At 35.3% G+C, this 17,631-nt stretch overlaps 1 protein-coding gene across 7 annotated transcripts in view; it reads left to right on the top strand.

Moving 5' to 3' along the window:
* RALYL (RALY RNA binding protein like) overlaps nt 1-17,631 on the top strand; it is a 359,319-nt gene that overhangs the window by 171,738 nt on the left and 169,950 nt on the right. For all 7 annotated transcript variants that reach the window (XM_072327245.1, XM_072327247.1, XM_072327241.1 and 4 more), the window contains one exon: nt 5,913-6,191. In XM_072327245.1, the coding sequence (XP_072183346.1) occupies nt 5,936-6,191 (256 nt within the window). In that variant the 5' untranslated portion in view covers nt 5,913-5,935. The remainder of the gene's footprint in view (nt 1-5,912; nt 6,192-17,631) is intronic.

Below are 17,631 nucleotides of genomic sequence, written 5' to 3'. Positions count from 1 at the left end.
TGAGTGTACATATATTAAATGAACCATCTCTCCCTCCTATATATTGGAGTGAGACATGAAGCCTTTCACAGCTGGCAGCAGCAACATGAAAGACAAGCAGTTTTCTGAATAGACATGTGCAGTGTGTCATGGGTTAACCGAAAATCTACCTGCACCCATGACAGGAATAGATGACCTGCAGGGCCACTGTACCAAAAGGAAAAAGGGAAAAAGGGAAAAGGAAAATAAATACAGCGGCAACGATCTAAGGAGGCACACTTATTTACTAAATACTATATTGGAATACAGAATAACACAATATAATACAATATAATTGGAATTAAGGCTAACCAATCAAGTAAAATAGGAGAGAATGAGTTCCGAAACCGAGAAGCCTACTGTAACTCTAGGCAAAATGGCTGGAATGCTTCCACACACTCCCCCATGGCTGGCAGGATCCAAGAGAGCGAGTTCAGCACCGAAGTGAGATTATATAGAGTCCGTGTCATATGACTGACCGTGATGTTCTCTGGGACATTCAGTCTTCATTTGTGAGTAGCACATTCATCAAAATTATACATGCTTTATCATGTTATGATGTGGAATACTGATAGCAAAATTACAAAATTGCAAAACCAAAAAATGAAGAGTGTCTTCAAATATACAGCTTTGTCAGAAGCTATGAAACCAATACAAGGCTGAAGGTTGCAGTTTCCTGGATTACATCATTACTTGATGAGGTGTGGGGTCGCTGGAATGAGTAGGAGTTAAAATAGAAGACCATGGACTTGAGATATCTGAATTCTGCCTAAAAGAAAAGGTTCTAGACACAATAGCTGAAGTGATGCGTGCTGTCTTTTAGGTGAAGAAGGGGGTAATTCATATGTTTTTCCCGGAACGAACCATCAACTCGGACTGCTACACTGTGACACTAAGCTGAAAGCTCCAACTTCCAGCCCCAGGCTGGAGAAGAAGGCAACCTTTTTCTTGCAACACAGTTAGGACTAGGCCCCATACCAGTTTGGAGATCATGGAGTATACTGCTAGTCTTGGCTGGACTGTTCTGCCACACCTACAATACAGTCCATTTGACAACTTTTGACATCCATCTGTTTGGGCTGATGAAAGATGGACTGTGTGGGCATCATCTTCCTAGCAGTGGTGTTAACCTAGCAGCTTTGAAATATTGGGTCACCCCTGCTGATGCAGATTTTTACGAGTGTTACATGCAGGCTCTTGTTCATCTGTCTATCAAATAGTTACTGTGCTCATCGTGCCTGTTTTAGTTTCCATGCAAATTGAGTAAGTACTGTTTTCAGTAACAGTCACCTACAGATTTTCAGAAAACATTTCAATGGTTTGTTTTGTTTTGTTTTGTTTTTAAATTTCAGTATTCCTGTTTTTTTCCTCAGTAAACCCTAACAATTCTTTAGGTCACTGTGAGCAATATTTAGTTCATTCAAAATATCTAAACATTTTTTGGTTAAATGAACCAGATGTTTTGTTTACAACTGAAGTAAAATAACTCCAAGATAAAAGCTTATTAGTAAGTAGAAGCTCCTTGAAATATTGCTTACATTACTGAAGGCAAATTTATAGAAACTGAAAGGAAGTATAGATCTTACTATAACATATATTCAAACCATGAAATGTAAATTTCTTGCATATTCTTCAAAAATATTTATTTGAGATTCCTTCCCTCCCCCCTATGCCCCAACAGAATTGTTAGAGTTTAGCTTAATGAATTTTAGTCGTTCATTTATGATGAGCTTCAGTTGTATAACTAGACTGTTGACAAAATGAAAAGCTCTCTAAGTCCCTTCTAGCAGCTGATATCTTCAAGTGTCTATATATCCCAAATTATTTTGCATGTTTACCAGATTTCTGTCTTTTCAAAGGCAGGTTTTTCATTTTCCTATGAAGTGTCATTAGTAATATTTATAGGCAGCACTGGGAGCTGAGGACCAATAAGACTGCAGTGGTCCCTTATCACCCCTACTTCCCAAGGAAATACCAGGGAATTACTGGAAGGTTGAATTGGACAAATCACCTCCTTGCCCACTGATTCAAGTCTTGTGTTCCTCTCTGCATCAGAACACTGCACAGTCATAAACAGTGTCTTTGTTTTCAATATTCTGGGATTAGCCACTGTGCCTATAGCAGCAGCATCTCCTATGAAATAAGAATTCAAGATTCCGCTTTTCGTTTTATGGACTGAAGATTCAAAGCCAAAAAACAGTGCTTTGTCACACTGGTATTTTTCAGAAATTCATACAAAAATGATGGAAATGTAAAGGAAGCTGCCATGACTTAAAATCAGTCATTTTCTTCAGCACCTCATGCTACCCATTTGGACTTTCCCAATTTGTGTGCTGTGCAATAAGGATCTCATTTTAGTCATTAACATTCCTGTGAAAGAACAAAAACAAAAACAAACAAAAAATATTTAAAGCAGGTTTACAAACTTTACTTTCAGAACCTGCTATCTAATTAATAATGTAAACAATGTAGTTTATGACTTCTTTGTTCAAGTATGCCAGGACTTACACTAGCTAGATCTGAGTAGAATAATTAAATCAGCTACATCATCAAACAGTATAATGAAGTGCATTTTGTGCTATGTATTATCTATAAAGCATTCCTTAAAAGATATATTTTGCATAATAGAAGATATTTATTACCAAAAAGAATCACTTCAATGATAATAAATTAGCAAGATACCTTTAAAAAGCTTTCAACAACCCTGCAAAGAAACCAGATGATTTCAGATATGTTTTTTCTTGCTATTTCATTTACTTCTGGGGTTGTATGACTTTTTGTGATGTTATTGATAGCACAGAGATTATAGATGTAATTCAGTATTCACAGATGCATAATGTGAGGTGCAAAACTTGCATTGTTCTTTCTCGTTGCAATAAGTTCACATGTATCTTTGATTTTGATAAAATATTCACAGTAGTATTGTATGTAGCCAAGCAATGCAATCAGATCTAAATTATTCACATGTTAATATTATTCTCACCCACAGCATTACCCTTTGAATTTTTGCAGCACATTTGCATATAAGAGAACCCACCAGAAAACTACTTTTCTTTGTTAAAAAAAAAAAAAAAAAAAAAAAAAAGTTGCGAATTTGCATTGCAAAGAAAAATTACTAAAGGAGCATAGGAGCATTCAACATACTGTTCAAATTCAATTTAAATTAGTAGGCAAAATAAAATAAGAATTTTTAGGAAATGAAAATTAATAGTTTAAAATGTTGAAACAGTAGAGGAACTACAGAGTTTAGTTCTCTGGTGTTTTGAAAACAGTTGTGATGGTAATAATTAAAGAGATTCTTTGTTTATAATTTCCATGCAGTTTTTGGCATGGCAGATGATTTTCTTTAGATTTTTTTCCATTGTCATTTTTATTAGCATTGTAATAGTTGTACACAGAAGTCTCAGCTGAGATCATGACATCTTTGTATTAGGAGCTTTATAAAAATACGCGGAAAGAGCTCTTTTAGCCAAAAATTCAAGTCTGAATTCTGAGAAGTGGCATGAAAAGTACAAAACAGTGATTCACTGAGTGTTGTATAGCAGGTTAGTGGAGGAAAAAGGTCTACAAGCCAAGCTTTCAAGACAGGAAGCAAGATATTTTCTCTGTTACTTGATAAATGTTCACGGAGACCAATAACACAGTTATGAGTAATATAATGATAACACCTTTATTTGCCTGGTCTGCATAAACACACACAGTGCTACCCATGAGAGATTTTCCCAAAAGACTTGGCATGTGCATAACACACTGGTGTATTTTTTTGCAACGTCAGGGAATAGCTGGTGAAAAAGGAATCCCTCATACTTGACTGCTGCAGTTTTTATCTTTGAACGTTTAATATTCATGGAGACCAAAACAGTGGATGTGAATGCAGTGAAACAGTGGGTGATATGTTTTAGTCATGCAAACAGTGACCACTACCTCTGTGACTTTTACAAGCATGGCATGCGGGCTCTTGTTCATCAGTGGTGAAAATGCATAGCTAGTGGTATAATATATATATTAATAATATAATATATATATATAATATATATATATAATATAATATATATAATATATATATATATATATAAACTATATATACATAATATATATATTATATATATATATATAATATATATATGTATATTCAATAAAGTTCAGGAGTTTTTTGTCAAGGCAGTTTTCCTGGTTTTCTGTGTTGAAGTCTGTGCATGTGCGCAGTATATCTTGTATTTCCAGAATGTATTTAAAATTGTTAAATTTACAAGAAAACTTATTTTGGTTATACAGTGTTTTCTCTGAATGTTCTAATATAAAGTAAGATATTACATTAAGAGTTTAAGGAGGTAAATGGTATTTGACTTTTATAGCCTCGGTTGCATGTTCTCTTTTCAAAAAGCATTTTCTAGAACTCTGGAGAATTTCCCACATATCTCCATAGTGTGTTCTTACCCAGAAGGGTGGGGATTTAATCATGTGTTTTGGAGACAATCGAAGTACAGATAGCTACGGCTGCAGATGTTTTGTTCACTAGAAATTGTGTGAAGTTCAGTAACAATGGCTTCTTTTTGAGTCAGTCTGGCTTAACGTTTGGTAGTTATTGATTTTAAATGTGAAATTTCTTCAAGTTAATGTCAAGCTCTGGGTGTCCAGAATAGAGTTTATTATTCGTTTTCATCTTGAGAAAAGAACTGAGCTTTAACTGCGAGAAGTATTTAACTGGTCTCTCTTCTTGCCTGAACTGTTACTGTGATATGATCAAAAGTAAGAATAGGTTAAAAAATAGTAACATAAATCTTAGCTGTAAGAGCTGGACTATATTTGGCTGCTGTTTGAACAGCCCCCTTAGAAAATAAGTTTTCACTCTTACAAGGTGTGCATTTTTTGACATGTCTGTTATCAAATATAACTGAAGAAAACCTAGGAGAGCATGGGGTAATTTCTTTCATTTCACTTCTAAGTAAATTGATTAAAATGGAAGGACCTACTGGCAGGTGAAATTTACATACATACTAACCAAATCAAATGAACTTCATAAGACTGAGGCTAGATGAGCACAAAAAGAGTTCTTTCTAATTTTGAAAACATTTCCCCAGGAGTACTGTGGCTTTTTCCATTAGAGGTAATGGTAGGATCCATATGGTTTTGTTACGTCAGAAAGAAAAGTAAAATAGCAACCAAAACTGTTCATGTAATTCAGGCAGTTTGTTCATATATATATATATATATATAAATTTTAGACGTGTAAACCAGTTGTGCTTACCCTGTCTTTTTCTCTTTTCTTTTTCTCTCTCTCTCTCTCTCTCTTTTTTTTTTTTTTTTTTTTTTTTTTTTCCCCACTGTATTAATAGGGAAATTTGTTCCAATGGAAACTTATTGATTGCGATAAAGAACTATATGTTACTGGTCCTACTCTCCTCACAATAGTCAATGATATTTAACTGGTGAGAAATGTGCTCTGGCTAACACTTACCAAACAAAAGCAGAGAACAAAAGCAGAGTAGTCATTCATTGTTTGAGTTTGCTTTGTATGTGGCCTTGGATGTTCATTTCTTTGATATAAGATAATGACTCATTCTCTTGCTTTGTCATTTCTAGATGACTAGGTACTTAAAAAGTCAATATTGAATTTCCAAGCACAAATCCACATATGATTACTGCAGAGCTCCACTATCAGAGCATTATGTTAAGAAATGTATTGCTGTATATTATATCTATAAAATGAGAAGTTATAATTTGGTTCATTATCAAGATTTTAATATGTATTACTTAGGTTTTGTTGATAATCATTTTTTAGAATATACAACTCTTCTGAGTCTAGATAAACCTTAAGAGAAAAATAAAAAAAGTGAATTATTGCTGGAAAAATCAACATTATGAAACATAATTCTCTTTGTTCTTTCTTTAAGGATTGCAGCCAAGTGATCCAGCCATGACCGGCAAAACACAGACCAGCAATGTCACCAATAAGAATGACCCAAAGTCCATCAACTCTAGAGTCTTCATTGGCAATCTGAATACAGCCATTGTCAAAAAAGGTGACATAGAGGCAATCTTTGCAAAGTATGGGAAAATAGTTGGCTGCTCTGTGCACAAAGGTTATGCATTTGTACAGTACATGAGTGAGAGACATGCAAGGGCGGCAGTGGCAGGAGAGAATGCCAGGATCATCGCAGGGCAGCCACTAGGTAAGTGCTTGCTCATGTCATTTAAATACTGTTTTCTCTTTCCTTTCTGCATCATCTGCTGCTGTTGCCTTGGAGATTAGAGAGTTTGTTTTACCATTGTTCCCTATAAGTGTATTTTCAGTATGTTGGGTTTGGCAGAATTTTAAAAGTACTGTGTGCTACCTAGAGACTAGTTTTGTTTTGAGTGTTTATAATTCTTTATGTGAAATCACTGCAGTGAACATGATTAATCAGGTGAAGAATTTATAAGTGTTTTCTCTTAAGCTCTGTTAGTAAATTAAATGTGATATGGTGAGAAATGATAATAGTTGTGGCTGCTTTGCCTTTAATGAATCTAAAATAACATCTAGACCAGTGGTGTGCCAGATTTTAGATAGAAGCAAAAGAATGAGTTTTGTTAGGCCTTGAAATTGTACCAAATCAAACTGAAATATAGTCATTTATTTAGATAATTTTACTATGGAAATCTCAGGTTGAAGTTATTCCCACATGATTCTATATTGTTCGTTTGAATTCCAAACTTATATATATATATATGTGTATATATGTATATATGTATACGTATACATATAAAGGTGTAGCACTTTATTTTCTAGTACTTTATCTTGAATATTTGTGTATTTCTGTCTTTTCTTTTTGTTGTGGTTTAGCCCAACAGGTGGCTCAGCATCACACAGTCATTTGCACACTCTCCTCTTTCCCAGTGGAAAGGGCAGAGAATCAGAGGAAAACAAGTAGAACTTATGGCTTGAGATCAAACTATTTACTAAGATAGAGAAAATGAAAAGGAGAATGGTTAAGATTATATAGATAAATATTTATGAATGTATTTAACAAGTGATGCATAAGCAATTGCTTACCACCTCCCAACTAATGCCCACCTTGCCTCCTGAGCAGCAGAAGACAGAAGGATGAACTCGTGCCCCCCTCAGAACTCCTACTGCTTGATGTCATATGGCATGGAATATCACTTTGGCCAGTTTAAGTCAGTTGTCCTAACTCTGTTCACTCCCAGCTCCTTGGAACTTTTAATGCAAATGGCCTTGGCTCTGTACAGCATTACTTAGCAGCAACTAAAAACATCAGTGTTTTTCTCCTAGAACCAAAAACATAATGTCATAACAGAAACTTTGAAGTAAACAATTCCATCCCAGCTGAAACTATGACATTGTATAAAACCGTTATCTTTGAAAACTATTTGCATTTAGATATGGAGGCTGGCAATGATGAAATCAGCTGGAGTATAGTACTAACCCCATCTATCACATGTATAGTAATTATGGATAATATGAACATATGGACATATGTCACTAGACCTCTGAGATATATTACTCAGATCAAACACATATATGTAATGGCTATGCCAGGAAAAGGTGATGTGAAGCTAGTACTTTGGCTGTAACAAATCATAAAGAATGGACGTGACCTATTCATTTTCATTTTCTCAGGCTGTGGAAATTTTTATTTCTGATTATTTGTAGAAAATAATCTGTGTTAGGTATGTTGTTATTTTGTCACAGTTGACAAACAGTAATTTTAAATTTTATAACTCATGTATTGTGGGTTTAAAGAAAATAATAATAATAATAATAAAAAACAGCACCACAGATTAAAGAAATCCAATTACATTTCAGGGGCAATTACCACTTTTTTAGGAAAAGTTATACATATGAGTGAAATAAAAGAACTCAAGTGAGAAAATCAAGGCTGCAAAGTCAGTCTGTGAGATGGCATTATTAGAAGATGTTTCCTGGAGCCGTAGTCTCCGAGCAATAGGCCATGTAATGCCATCAGTGCATTATTTACAGCTCCTTGCACACTGGTCTGACCAGATTTTTTAAACTGTGTTTTCCTAAGGCAATAAATCTGTTATTACTATGACTACTGTTGTTAGTCTCTTTTTGTTTTTCTTGTGGAGCCTATAATATTTGTAGTGCTTTGTGGAAGAAGATGCTCTTGTACTCCTCAGAGACAGGTGGACTTAGTGTAAAGGAAATCAAGGGATTGTCAATTCCTTGGACTGTGCAAAGACTTTAATAATAATGGAAATTTTATCCAATACTAAGTTAAATATGTATATTATTAAAATGTTTTGTGATAGCGTATTTCATTCTTCAGTTCCTGATATATCAAGGAATGTAATGAGTAAGCCAGGTGAAATATCCTCACCTGAGTATTATATTTTGTCTATATGAGAAATATAGGTGTCACTGGTATTTTTGACGAAGGAAATTATTTTGTAAAAGTGATACTCATTTTTTAGACAAACTGCTTCTATGAATTCTTTTTACTGGCAATAGACATTAATAGTTGCCTCAAAATAGTGAGGAGCTGATTGATAAAATTTGCTTAGCATTATGAACAAGAAAAATAATTTACATGAAAACTGCTTTTGAATGCAGGTAGACACAAATGTGAAATCACTTGATAATTTACAGATTGTACAATTTACAGATCAAAGACAGCTCTACATCCTGAGAGCCTTGCATTCTGTGAAAAACATTATTTTATAACAGTAGTCAAGATATGGTAAGGGGACAAGAGAAGAGTTTTATAGATGTATAGATGACCTTTATTAGCATATGTAGTTTTGTTTTCCATTGAATTGAATTGAAGTCTATTACTGACATATTGAGGGCTGCATGGCAGTCAGTTATCAAAAGTTGTTTGAAAAAAAAAAAAAATGATTTGGACTGTATTATGAATCAGTTCATTTATATTTTGTGCTAATTATCAATTAATGTTAGTTCCTATCTTCTATAAAGTCTTGCCATTCAAAACCATGATGTTATTTACAGCAGCTTTAGCTACATTAGTCAGAAATTGTTTTTGTCAGTGTAATTAAAGTGAAAAATTGAACAAATAAATTCCCACAGCTATATACAGTGTTACACAATTCAGTGGTAAAGATGCCTTGCCAATCCAGTTTTAGGCAAAGGAGCTGCATCAATGTACATTATAGTCCTGTCTAAATATGTCTTGTAAGGTGGAATTCCAAAGTGTAGGTTTCATGTAAGTTCTGCAAGTACATTACAAGGTGTTCTGTTTAAAAAATTCCTTACAAGTACAAATCTAAAGCACTGGCAGCATTTGCTAGCTTTTGTCTGGGTCATCGTCACTCATCTCCCCATACAACTCTCAATTTCCTACCGATATGCTTGGTAACCAGTGCTATGTAAAGGCTACTCCATGGATATTGCTTCAGGGAAGTGGAATTCATGAGCTATGTGGTTCTTTCCAAGTTTTCTGATCCATGAAGTACAACATGCAATGAAAATAAGAAAGAAAGGGACGTTAAAGTACTTATCATGAAGTTCATGCACTTTCTTGATGTGATATTATGCATTCAAGGGTATAGCACTTTTTCCTAACATGCAGCAAGGCAAAGACAGGTCAGTATTAGGCACAGAAGTCTGTTTCACAATGATAGGTTTGTGAATTCTTTCACACTGGAGACAAGAATATGTTCAGATTAGTATAGAAACTGCAAATTATGTTTTCAGTTGTGGCAAAACAGCCACAAAATCTCCTTTGCTGTAAACACCTCAAAAGTTTTTATCTATTTAAGCATATTTTCAAGTTACCTTTTTGCCACATGGGGCAGAGACAGTGTGAGCTGAAATTATTCTGAAGAAATATCATGTTTCTCCCACGACCACTACACATCTATGGTGAGAGAATGACTAGAGATCTGTTTGCTCCAAAGAAAAATCCTCCACCCGGGCAGAAATAATCACACATATCAGCACAGGTTAGGGTCTGACTTGCTGGGGAGAAGCTCTGCAGAGAAGGACCTGGGTGTCCTAGTGGACACCAGGTTGTCCATGAGTCAGCAGTGTGCCCTTATGGCCAAGAATGCCAGTGGCATCCTGGGGTGCATTAAAAAGAGTGTGGTCAGTAGGTCGAGGGAGGAGATCTTCCCCCTCTACACTGCCCTGGTTAAGTCAGATCTGGAGTACTATGTCCAGTTCTGGTCTCCACAGATCAAAAAAGACAGAAAACTTCCACAGAGCCCAGCACAGGGCCACAAAGATTATTAGGGATGTGGAGTATCACACTGTTGTAGAAAAACTGAGACCTGAAGCTGTTCAGTCTGGAGAAAAGAAGACAGAGAATCTTATCAATGCTTATAAAAACTAATGAACAAGAGACAATTGGATGGGCCCAGGCACTTTTTGGTGGTGCCCAGTGACAGAACAAGGGTCAATAAGTTGGCACAAACTGGAACACAGGAAGTTCCATCTGAACATGAAGAAAATCTTTTTTACTGTAAAGGTGACTGGATGTTGGAACAAGCTGTCCAGAGAGACTGGATATTCAAAAGCTTCTTGAACACATTCCTGTGCAATCTACTCTAGGGACCCTTTTTTTAGTGAGGGGTATTCCAACCCCTGCGATTCTGTAGTTCTGTGATCATGATATACATAGTATATATATTGTACATGATGTCTCTGATTAAAGTTCATAGACTTATATTTTATAATTATAGGGCACATTTGTTTCCTTATTCACACACAATTTTTCACACTTTAACCCCAGAACAAGTTTTTTTATTTGGACCAGAATAAGGATCAAGCCACTTTCATAGGCTCCATGAGAAAGCAAATTAAATGTTCCTTGGCTTGGTAGCTTTTATCTCTCCTGTTGCTGTTGCTAAGTCACTGTAGAGTACCATTTTCAAATGCTGAAAGAAAGGAAAAAGCTTATTGTGTCAAGAGTGCAAAAGACACTGTAGTTCTTCAGTTGATGTCCCTCTTAACTAATAAATTAGTTCTAATGTAATTTCAATCCTGTTTTGTTGCTGTAAGTATTATTCATATATGTCTGCCTTCAGGTCTAAATTAGATGCAGTCTCCAAGTGAGCATATACTGACATATAGCCTCGGGTAAGATGGTGGTTTCAGATAATTATTTTGGGTGATATACTCTATTGCACATTCTTCTGTGAAGCACAGAAGTCCTGCAGGGGCTTTCTAAATGATGACTACCCAGTAGAAAATATCCAAGGAGGAGAGAAGGTAATAAAGAGAGCCTTTAGAGAGACTTGACATATACCTTTGTTGTAAACTGAATTGATGTGACAATAGGGTTATTTTTCCTTTTGTTTCCCTTGCTTCTACTCAAAACAGATCTCCCTTACTTTATAATTGTTATGTCTTGCAACACTGAAGGGCTTAACTAAGTATTTGTAGAACTAGTACTTTTCAGACTGAAACAACTCTTTATTTCAAGCTGAAGTTCCAGACTACATTAATTATGTCATGATTGTGCGCAATAAGAATAAATAAATACTTACTGCTTTAGTAAACTCATTCGTTAAATAATTAACTTTGGCTTGAAAACTGACATTTATTCAATTTCTTTCGTGACTGAACTTTCTTTAGATAGAAAATTCAGAACTGAATTAGCAATTGTTCAGTTCTAACTTTGTCATCCTTCAGTCAGTGTCATGCAGTTACAATCCTAGAAGATTATAATTTATACAACTGTAACTCGTGATGTATGGAAACAATCCTGTTACTTACTTGTCTCCAGCTATCATAACAGCAGGATAGAGTTGTGTTTTTGTAGATTGTTTCCTCACCATCCAGCCCCAGGCATGAACAGACTATTACAGAACTTCTGAAAAATTACTGTTCCACAACTTAGTTCACGGTTAGATTTTACCCACTAAGATTGACTTTTTATTCTTATATTTAATCTCTTCCCATATTTGGGATAAGGGTGATACTTTCTCAGCTCATGCAGGAACAAAGACCCTGTCTAAATCCATTGATAGGTCTCCACCTCATGCCCCTTTGGTATTTAACAACTGACATTAATATGAAGTTTTACTGTTAGAGAGTCATGAATACAACCACTGATCATTGCTTGTTGGGGTCTTCTGATAATGGATAGTTTCTATATGTTCATTCCCACTGCACACTTTGTTCTCACTGAACACTTAGAAGTATGCCATAGTTTTATGATTTGTTATCGGTATTCCACATCATGTATTGCACTGGGAGTTCCACAGATTGTCGATATTTCCTGGTTCCTTTCTCACAAGAAAAAGAACAGACTACAGATCCCAGAAGACTTCACTGTTCTGTTTCCAATTTCAGTTCAGAGGGAAAGATATGTGAGTCATGAAACGACACCCTTTTTCCGTTCTCTGTGGTGTGTGCTCCCTAGCCATCTCACCTTCAGCATTAGAGTAAGGCCTTCAAGTTTTGGAAACTCTCTAATTTTATTTATTACCTTCTATTCCAATTATATTATTTTTGTTATCTTGTGTTCTGCTATCATATTAAGTTAATTATTTTTCTCATTTAGCTTGTTGCTGCTGTTTTATTTTGGGCCCTTCTCCATACCTTTTCCCAACCTCTCTTCCTTCCCTTCCAGATCAGGAGTCCATGGATCCCTGCAGTCATAGAACAAGGTCAAATTCGGCCAGAACCATGACTCAGTTTAGTGTTACCATTGCTCAACTAATGTATGCCTTTTTCCAGAAGGGTAAAATGAATGTTTTATCATGTAATTAAAACCATATTTTAATGGAATGAGCTACTCTCATAGGCTGACAATAACTAGAATGAGTGAGTTTTACTCCTGATATGTCACAAAATACTCTGTTTCACTCTTACTGGGATTGATAACTTGAAGTAATTATGAAAACCAAAACTCCATTTTAGATCTGACATTCTGGCAGAACTAAAACTTCTGCATGTTCAGAAAAGTACTAAGTACGTACTGAGAAACATGTTGTAGCTATCAGATAAACCCATGAGGAAATATCAGCTATTAATTGCTTGAGATCTTCTGTGAAACTCTTTATATATTGCAAAATATTATAGAGTTGTGCCTGTCAAAAAGTTTTGTGTTCTGAATAATGCTTGTTTGCATTAATAATGACTACTTGCTATCAGCAAATGTTCTCATAAGGAAAGCTTACGATCAAGACAGTGTATGTATATAACACATATATACATTGGACTATGTCTTCATCCTAAAATCATAGCCAACATGCTAATACAAGTCCTAGTTTGCTACTTGTTGTGTGTGTAACATAGGGTCTTCTTTGCACTAAGTGCTACTTCCCTTGTCACATCACCACTGGGTTTCATAAAAAGCTGTACTTTCAATCTCTCAGATTTAAAAAAAATATTTACTCGGTCATGAATCTATCAGACGTATCTACTGTAATCCCAGAAGTACTTTTATAAAATCTTAGCCAACATTGCCTTGAAGTTTTCAGTACTTCAGCATTTACTCCTCATGTATCTCGATGAAATTTGTTCTGTATTTCATTCTGAGCTGTCATAATATCATGCAAAGTTAAAACTGCAGTCATAATAAGCTCTCTCATAGCATTTGTTTTAGCACCTCATGTGGGATGTACTGTATAAATACGAGAATTATCTCTAGAATACTCTGCAACTTTTGTTGTTTTAGTCCTAGGAGGTCTCATGTTTCCTACATCTTCATATTTTTTCCTTAATCTAGGTTGATTCAACTTAAATTCTGTTCAGTTCCTTCACTACAAATAAAAATATTTAGTCTGATATATTCTTCTTGATTATTTGACAATACTTTCTTGAGTAGCTGACCAAGTATCATCTGTGTTGATGTCTCTAATATGATGACATCTGGTGCCTGTCATATCTCCACTTTTCTCACTCTTTTTAAAAAACTTTTTAAAATGCTGACCTTGTTGTAAAAGGCACATGGAAATATTTTTGTCTGTCTGCTCAAGGATGTAGAGGAAATACACAGTCATATGATTTATCATCTAAATCTGCCTTGATAATATTTACCTTTCTAATCTGCAATTGGAAGTATGTTTGCTTTTTATCGGATATTCAGAATAGAAAGTATGACAGAACAGAGTAATACTATTTTAGTATATTGTAGAATCCAGGCAAACCTCAGCCTTGTTATTAGTCCTCGACACTGTAATTGTTATATCCATGAAATAGATTCCTCTCCCAACATCCTGTAGCATTTTGGAGAATAATGTATAGCTACTAATACTCCTCCCACAAGACTGCTGCTGTAGCAAATTAATTAAATAAATTAAATTAATAAATAAAAATAAAGTAGTCTCAGTTCATGGAGGCAGAAAATCTGTGTGATGAACTTTTAGGATCACCCTCTTTCTTTCTCTTCTTAACAGCGAGATCAGATAAAATGCAAGTATTCTTAATTGAGATTAGAAATGCTTGCTAAAGTGTATTTGCTGTCCCAGACTTCATTTCATGTCTTCAGTCTATTTCCTTTTACACATAAGGAAAATACAGTAGAGGTATTCTGTTTCTTTCTCCTCAAGGATCACCCTTGGGTTTCATGCTCTGTCCTACAGCCCTCTAAAGGACAGAAAACTTTGTCAGCAATCATAAACATAGGGGGAAAAGTTAATACTAACATCTTAGTAAAAAATCCAATTAATTTCAATACTTTATAAAGACAAAGTGAAATTCACAGTCAAAAAGAGGGATTGCCAAGTGAAGCGCTCAAACTCTACAATACTGCTTCTCCTTCCCCTAAAGAAACTTTAATTCTTAATCATTACAACTATTTAACTGACCAACTTTAGCCTCTCCTGGAAAACTGATGGCAGCTCAAGCAGACTGCTTGCAAGTTTGCTTGTTTTTATGTCAGGACTTGTCATTTTCAAAAGGCCAACTGAAAAAGAAGTAGGGTGTTGTTTTTTTTAGTATAAAGTTTGGTATTTTCAAATCTGTTCTAAGTTGTATAAAGTTCCTCTATAACTTGCAGAATACCTTGTATTGGTTAGAAAATGATAATGTGACTGTAAGACACTGCCCATGTTCCAGTCTAACCAGGAATTTCTAATTTGACAAAAGTTTAGGCACATGAGTCCTGGCCTTTGTCCTGTCAGGTGGCAGAGAACTGTAAAATTATACTGTCTTGGTCTGGAAAAAAATACAAACATTTTCATAACTACTCCATGTGGGAATTAGCTACAACTTTTCTTTCAGCTGCAAGTGAGAATATCCTGTGAGCTGGTTAACACAGATATCTCTATGCCCCACATTGTTGCATGGCAGCATCTACCACAAGAAAGATCTCATTTCAGTATATTATGACTTTTTTTTTTCAGCCTAGTTCTGTTCCTTGTTCATCTAGACTTCTCTCCCATGCGAGTGCTCACTGATATGATATTGTTCAAACACTTTTGTTATGATCATAGTCATTCCTAAGCATTGTTAAAATCTCATTGAAAAGAGATTATTTCAAATTGGCTGCAGTGGTAATTTGCTGCAGACATCTGTACCACTTCTACTATTTGCAGTTAAATGGAAAATTCTAAGTCTCTTATACTTGCTTTCATTTTGCTCCTGATGCTACATACAAATATGAAAAGGAAAGGAACAGAACTATAATAAGTATGAAGTGTAGGAGAAAGTCTTTTAGTTTGGGAGGTATACATTTTTTTCCTAGTTTTACTGCTATGTTAAGTTTTCTTCATGAATTTTATGTTTGTTTAATTAGTCTTTCAGGCAAGAAACACACACTTTGTGTAAAAATGGCAAGTTTGAACCAAGCAAATTTATAGTATCTACTGAATAACAGCAAAACCCTTCCTTCACAAAATCTAAAGCAGTTTCAGGTGTACTCTATGTGATAAAACAAATTTTGTTCTATTTTCTTTGATTTGTTCAGCAAGACTTTATCTATCGATCTAATTCTGTCATAGAATCATTAAATTACTGAACAAGTTAGTCTGGAAGGGACTATATTTAGTCCGACTTCTCTTCAAAATGGTGTGGGTCCTTACATTACTGTGTTGCAGGTGAAAGACTGTCTTCTCTAGCCTAATGCTGGAAGTTGAAGCATTCGGCATAGTCAATGCCGATCACAATGTGGCAGTCAGAGTTGATGGTCTGTTCCAGGAATTGCAAAAGGGTCACCCTCTTTCCTAATCCCAAAAAGCAGTGCACATCACTTTACTTGCTGAGGGTTGTCTCAAACTTATTCTTCAATGAGGGATTCACATTGCCACTCCATGGACTAATATATTGACTCTGGCTTGTAGTAGTGACATCCCAACTCTTGACTAGTAATAATGCAATCCAGGAAACTGTCACCTTCAGCCTTGTATTGGCTCAATAGATCCTGACAGTGTTCTTGATGATTCTGTGTGAGCATTTTTAGGGCAGACACGATGCAAACTTTGCAGTATTTCAGTGTTGCCACCATAGTTTCCAACGCATTGAAGCCAATGTTCAGCTCCACACTCAGTTCCCTGGTTGGATTCCATCAATCTGATGAGCTGATTGAGACACTTAATTTCATGATGTGACAGCTGTATATGGCCATCCAGAATGTGTCTTGTTTCACGTTGCTGTCATCACTACTGAAAGGCACCACCCACTGCCACACTGTGCTCATATTCACTGTTTGGTCTCTATAAACATTCAGCCAGTGTCAGTGAATGACACCAACAGGTGACATTTTTGCCACGTCAGAAATTCAGGGACATGCCTTTGCTTCATACACAGTTCCATGACAGATGCCATTGTGTCAGACTGCCCCTCTTCTGCCATCTTTCACACAATAACAAAATATAACAGAATAATGGTGGGAAGGTTCAACCTCCAGTACCATGCAACCAGCATCTGTCTCTGAAGTCGTGGGCCAATGTAATAAAATACAAGATTTTACTTTTGGAGTAGCAATGGTAATATCATTTTCAAAGGAACATGAAAGCTGAGTTGATGGAATTACTTCCCTGCTGCCAGTTTTGTGAAAGACAGGCTAATTTATAAGTAAGGGAATGGTCACAGTTCTAGATTTTTGCTTTGTTGTGGTTCATTTTGTTTCTTGGCCAGGTTTTGTTCAAAAGTAGTAAAAAGAAGTTGAATGTAAACAATCAAATTGCAGAAGATAAAATTAACACTCACAACAGCATTGCAGCAGCTGGTAAAGCAGTAATGAATTTTCACAAGCTTGCCTTCATGGTCTTTATTTTCTGTTAACTGACACTTACTGCTGCTTTATTTCTTTCATATTCTTAAATTTTGTTTTTAATGCATTTAAATGCACATGCTGTCAAAGTAGGAAAGGCAGGAAAAAATGACATTTTTTAGATGTAAATCTTCAAAGTGGTTATGTTTTTTTTTTTTCATTGCTCTTCTGTTGTGCAAGATGAAGTAGAAATTTTGGTCAGCTCCACCGACACTTGCAAACTGCATTGATTCAAGATAAAGTTCTGAAGTATAAGAATGTCTAAAAAAAGGAGGGAGAGAGAAAAAGAACAAAAGGAAGAAAGAAAAATAGAAATAAAGAAAAACTGATGACATGACAAGAGACACATTAAATTCAATTTTCTTGTAATAGCAATGTTGTGCTATCATTTTCCAAAAGCAAAATGAAAATATATATATATATTAATTCAGTTTTGTTGGAACAATGTGACATAAACAACCAGTCAGTA

Source organism: Excalfactoria chinensis, chromosome 2 (genome assembly GCF_039878825.1).
Source record: "Excalfactoria chinensis isolate bCotChi1 chromosome 2, bCotChi1.hap2, whole genome shotgun sequence".
Taxonomy (NCBI): Eukaryota; Metazoa; Chordata; class Aves; order Galliformes; family Phasianidae; genus Excalfactoria; species Excalfactoria chinensis.
This window is presented reverse-complemented; position numbering and strand designations above follow the sequence as displayed.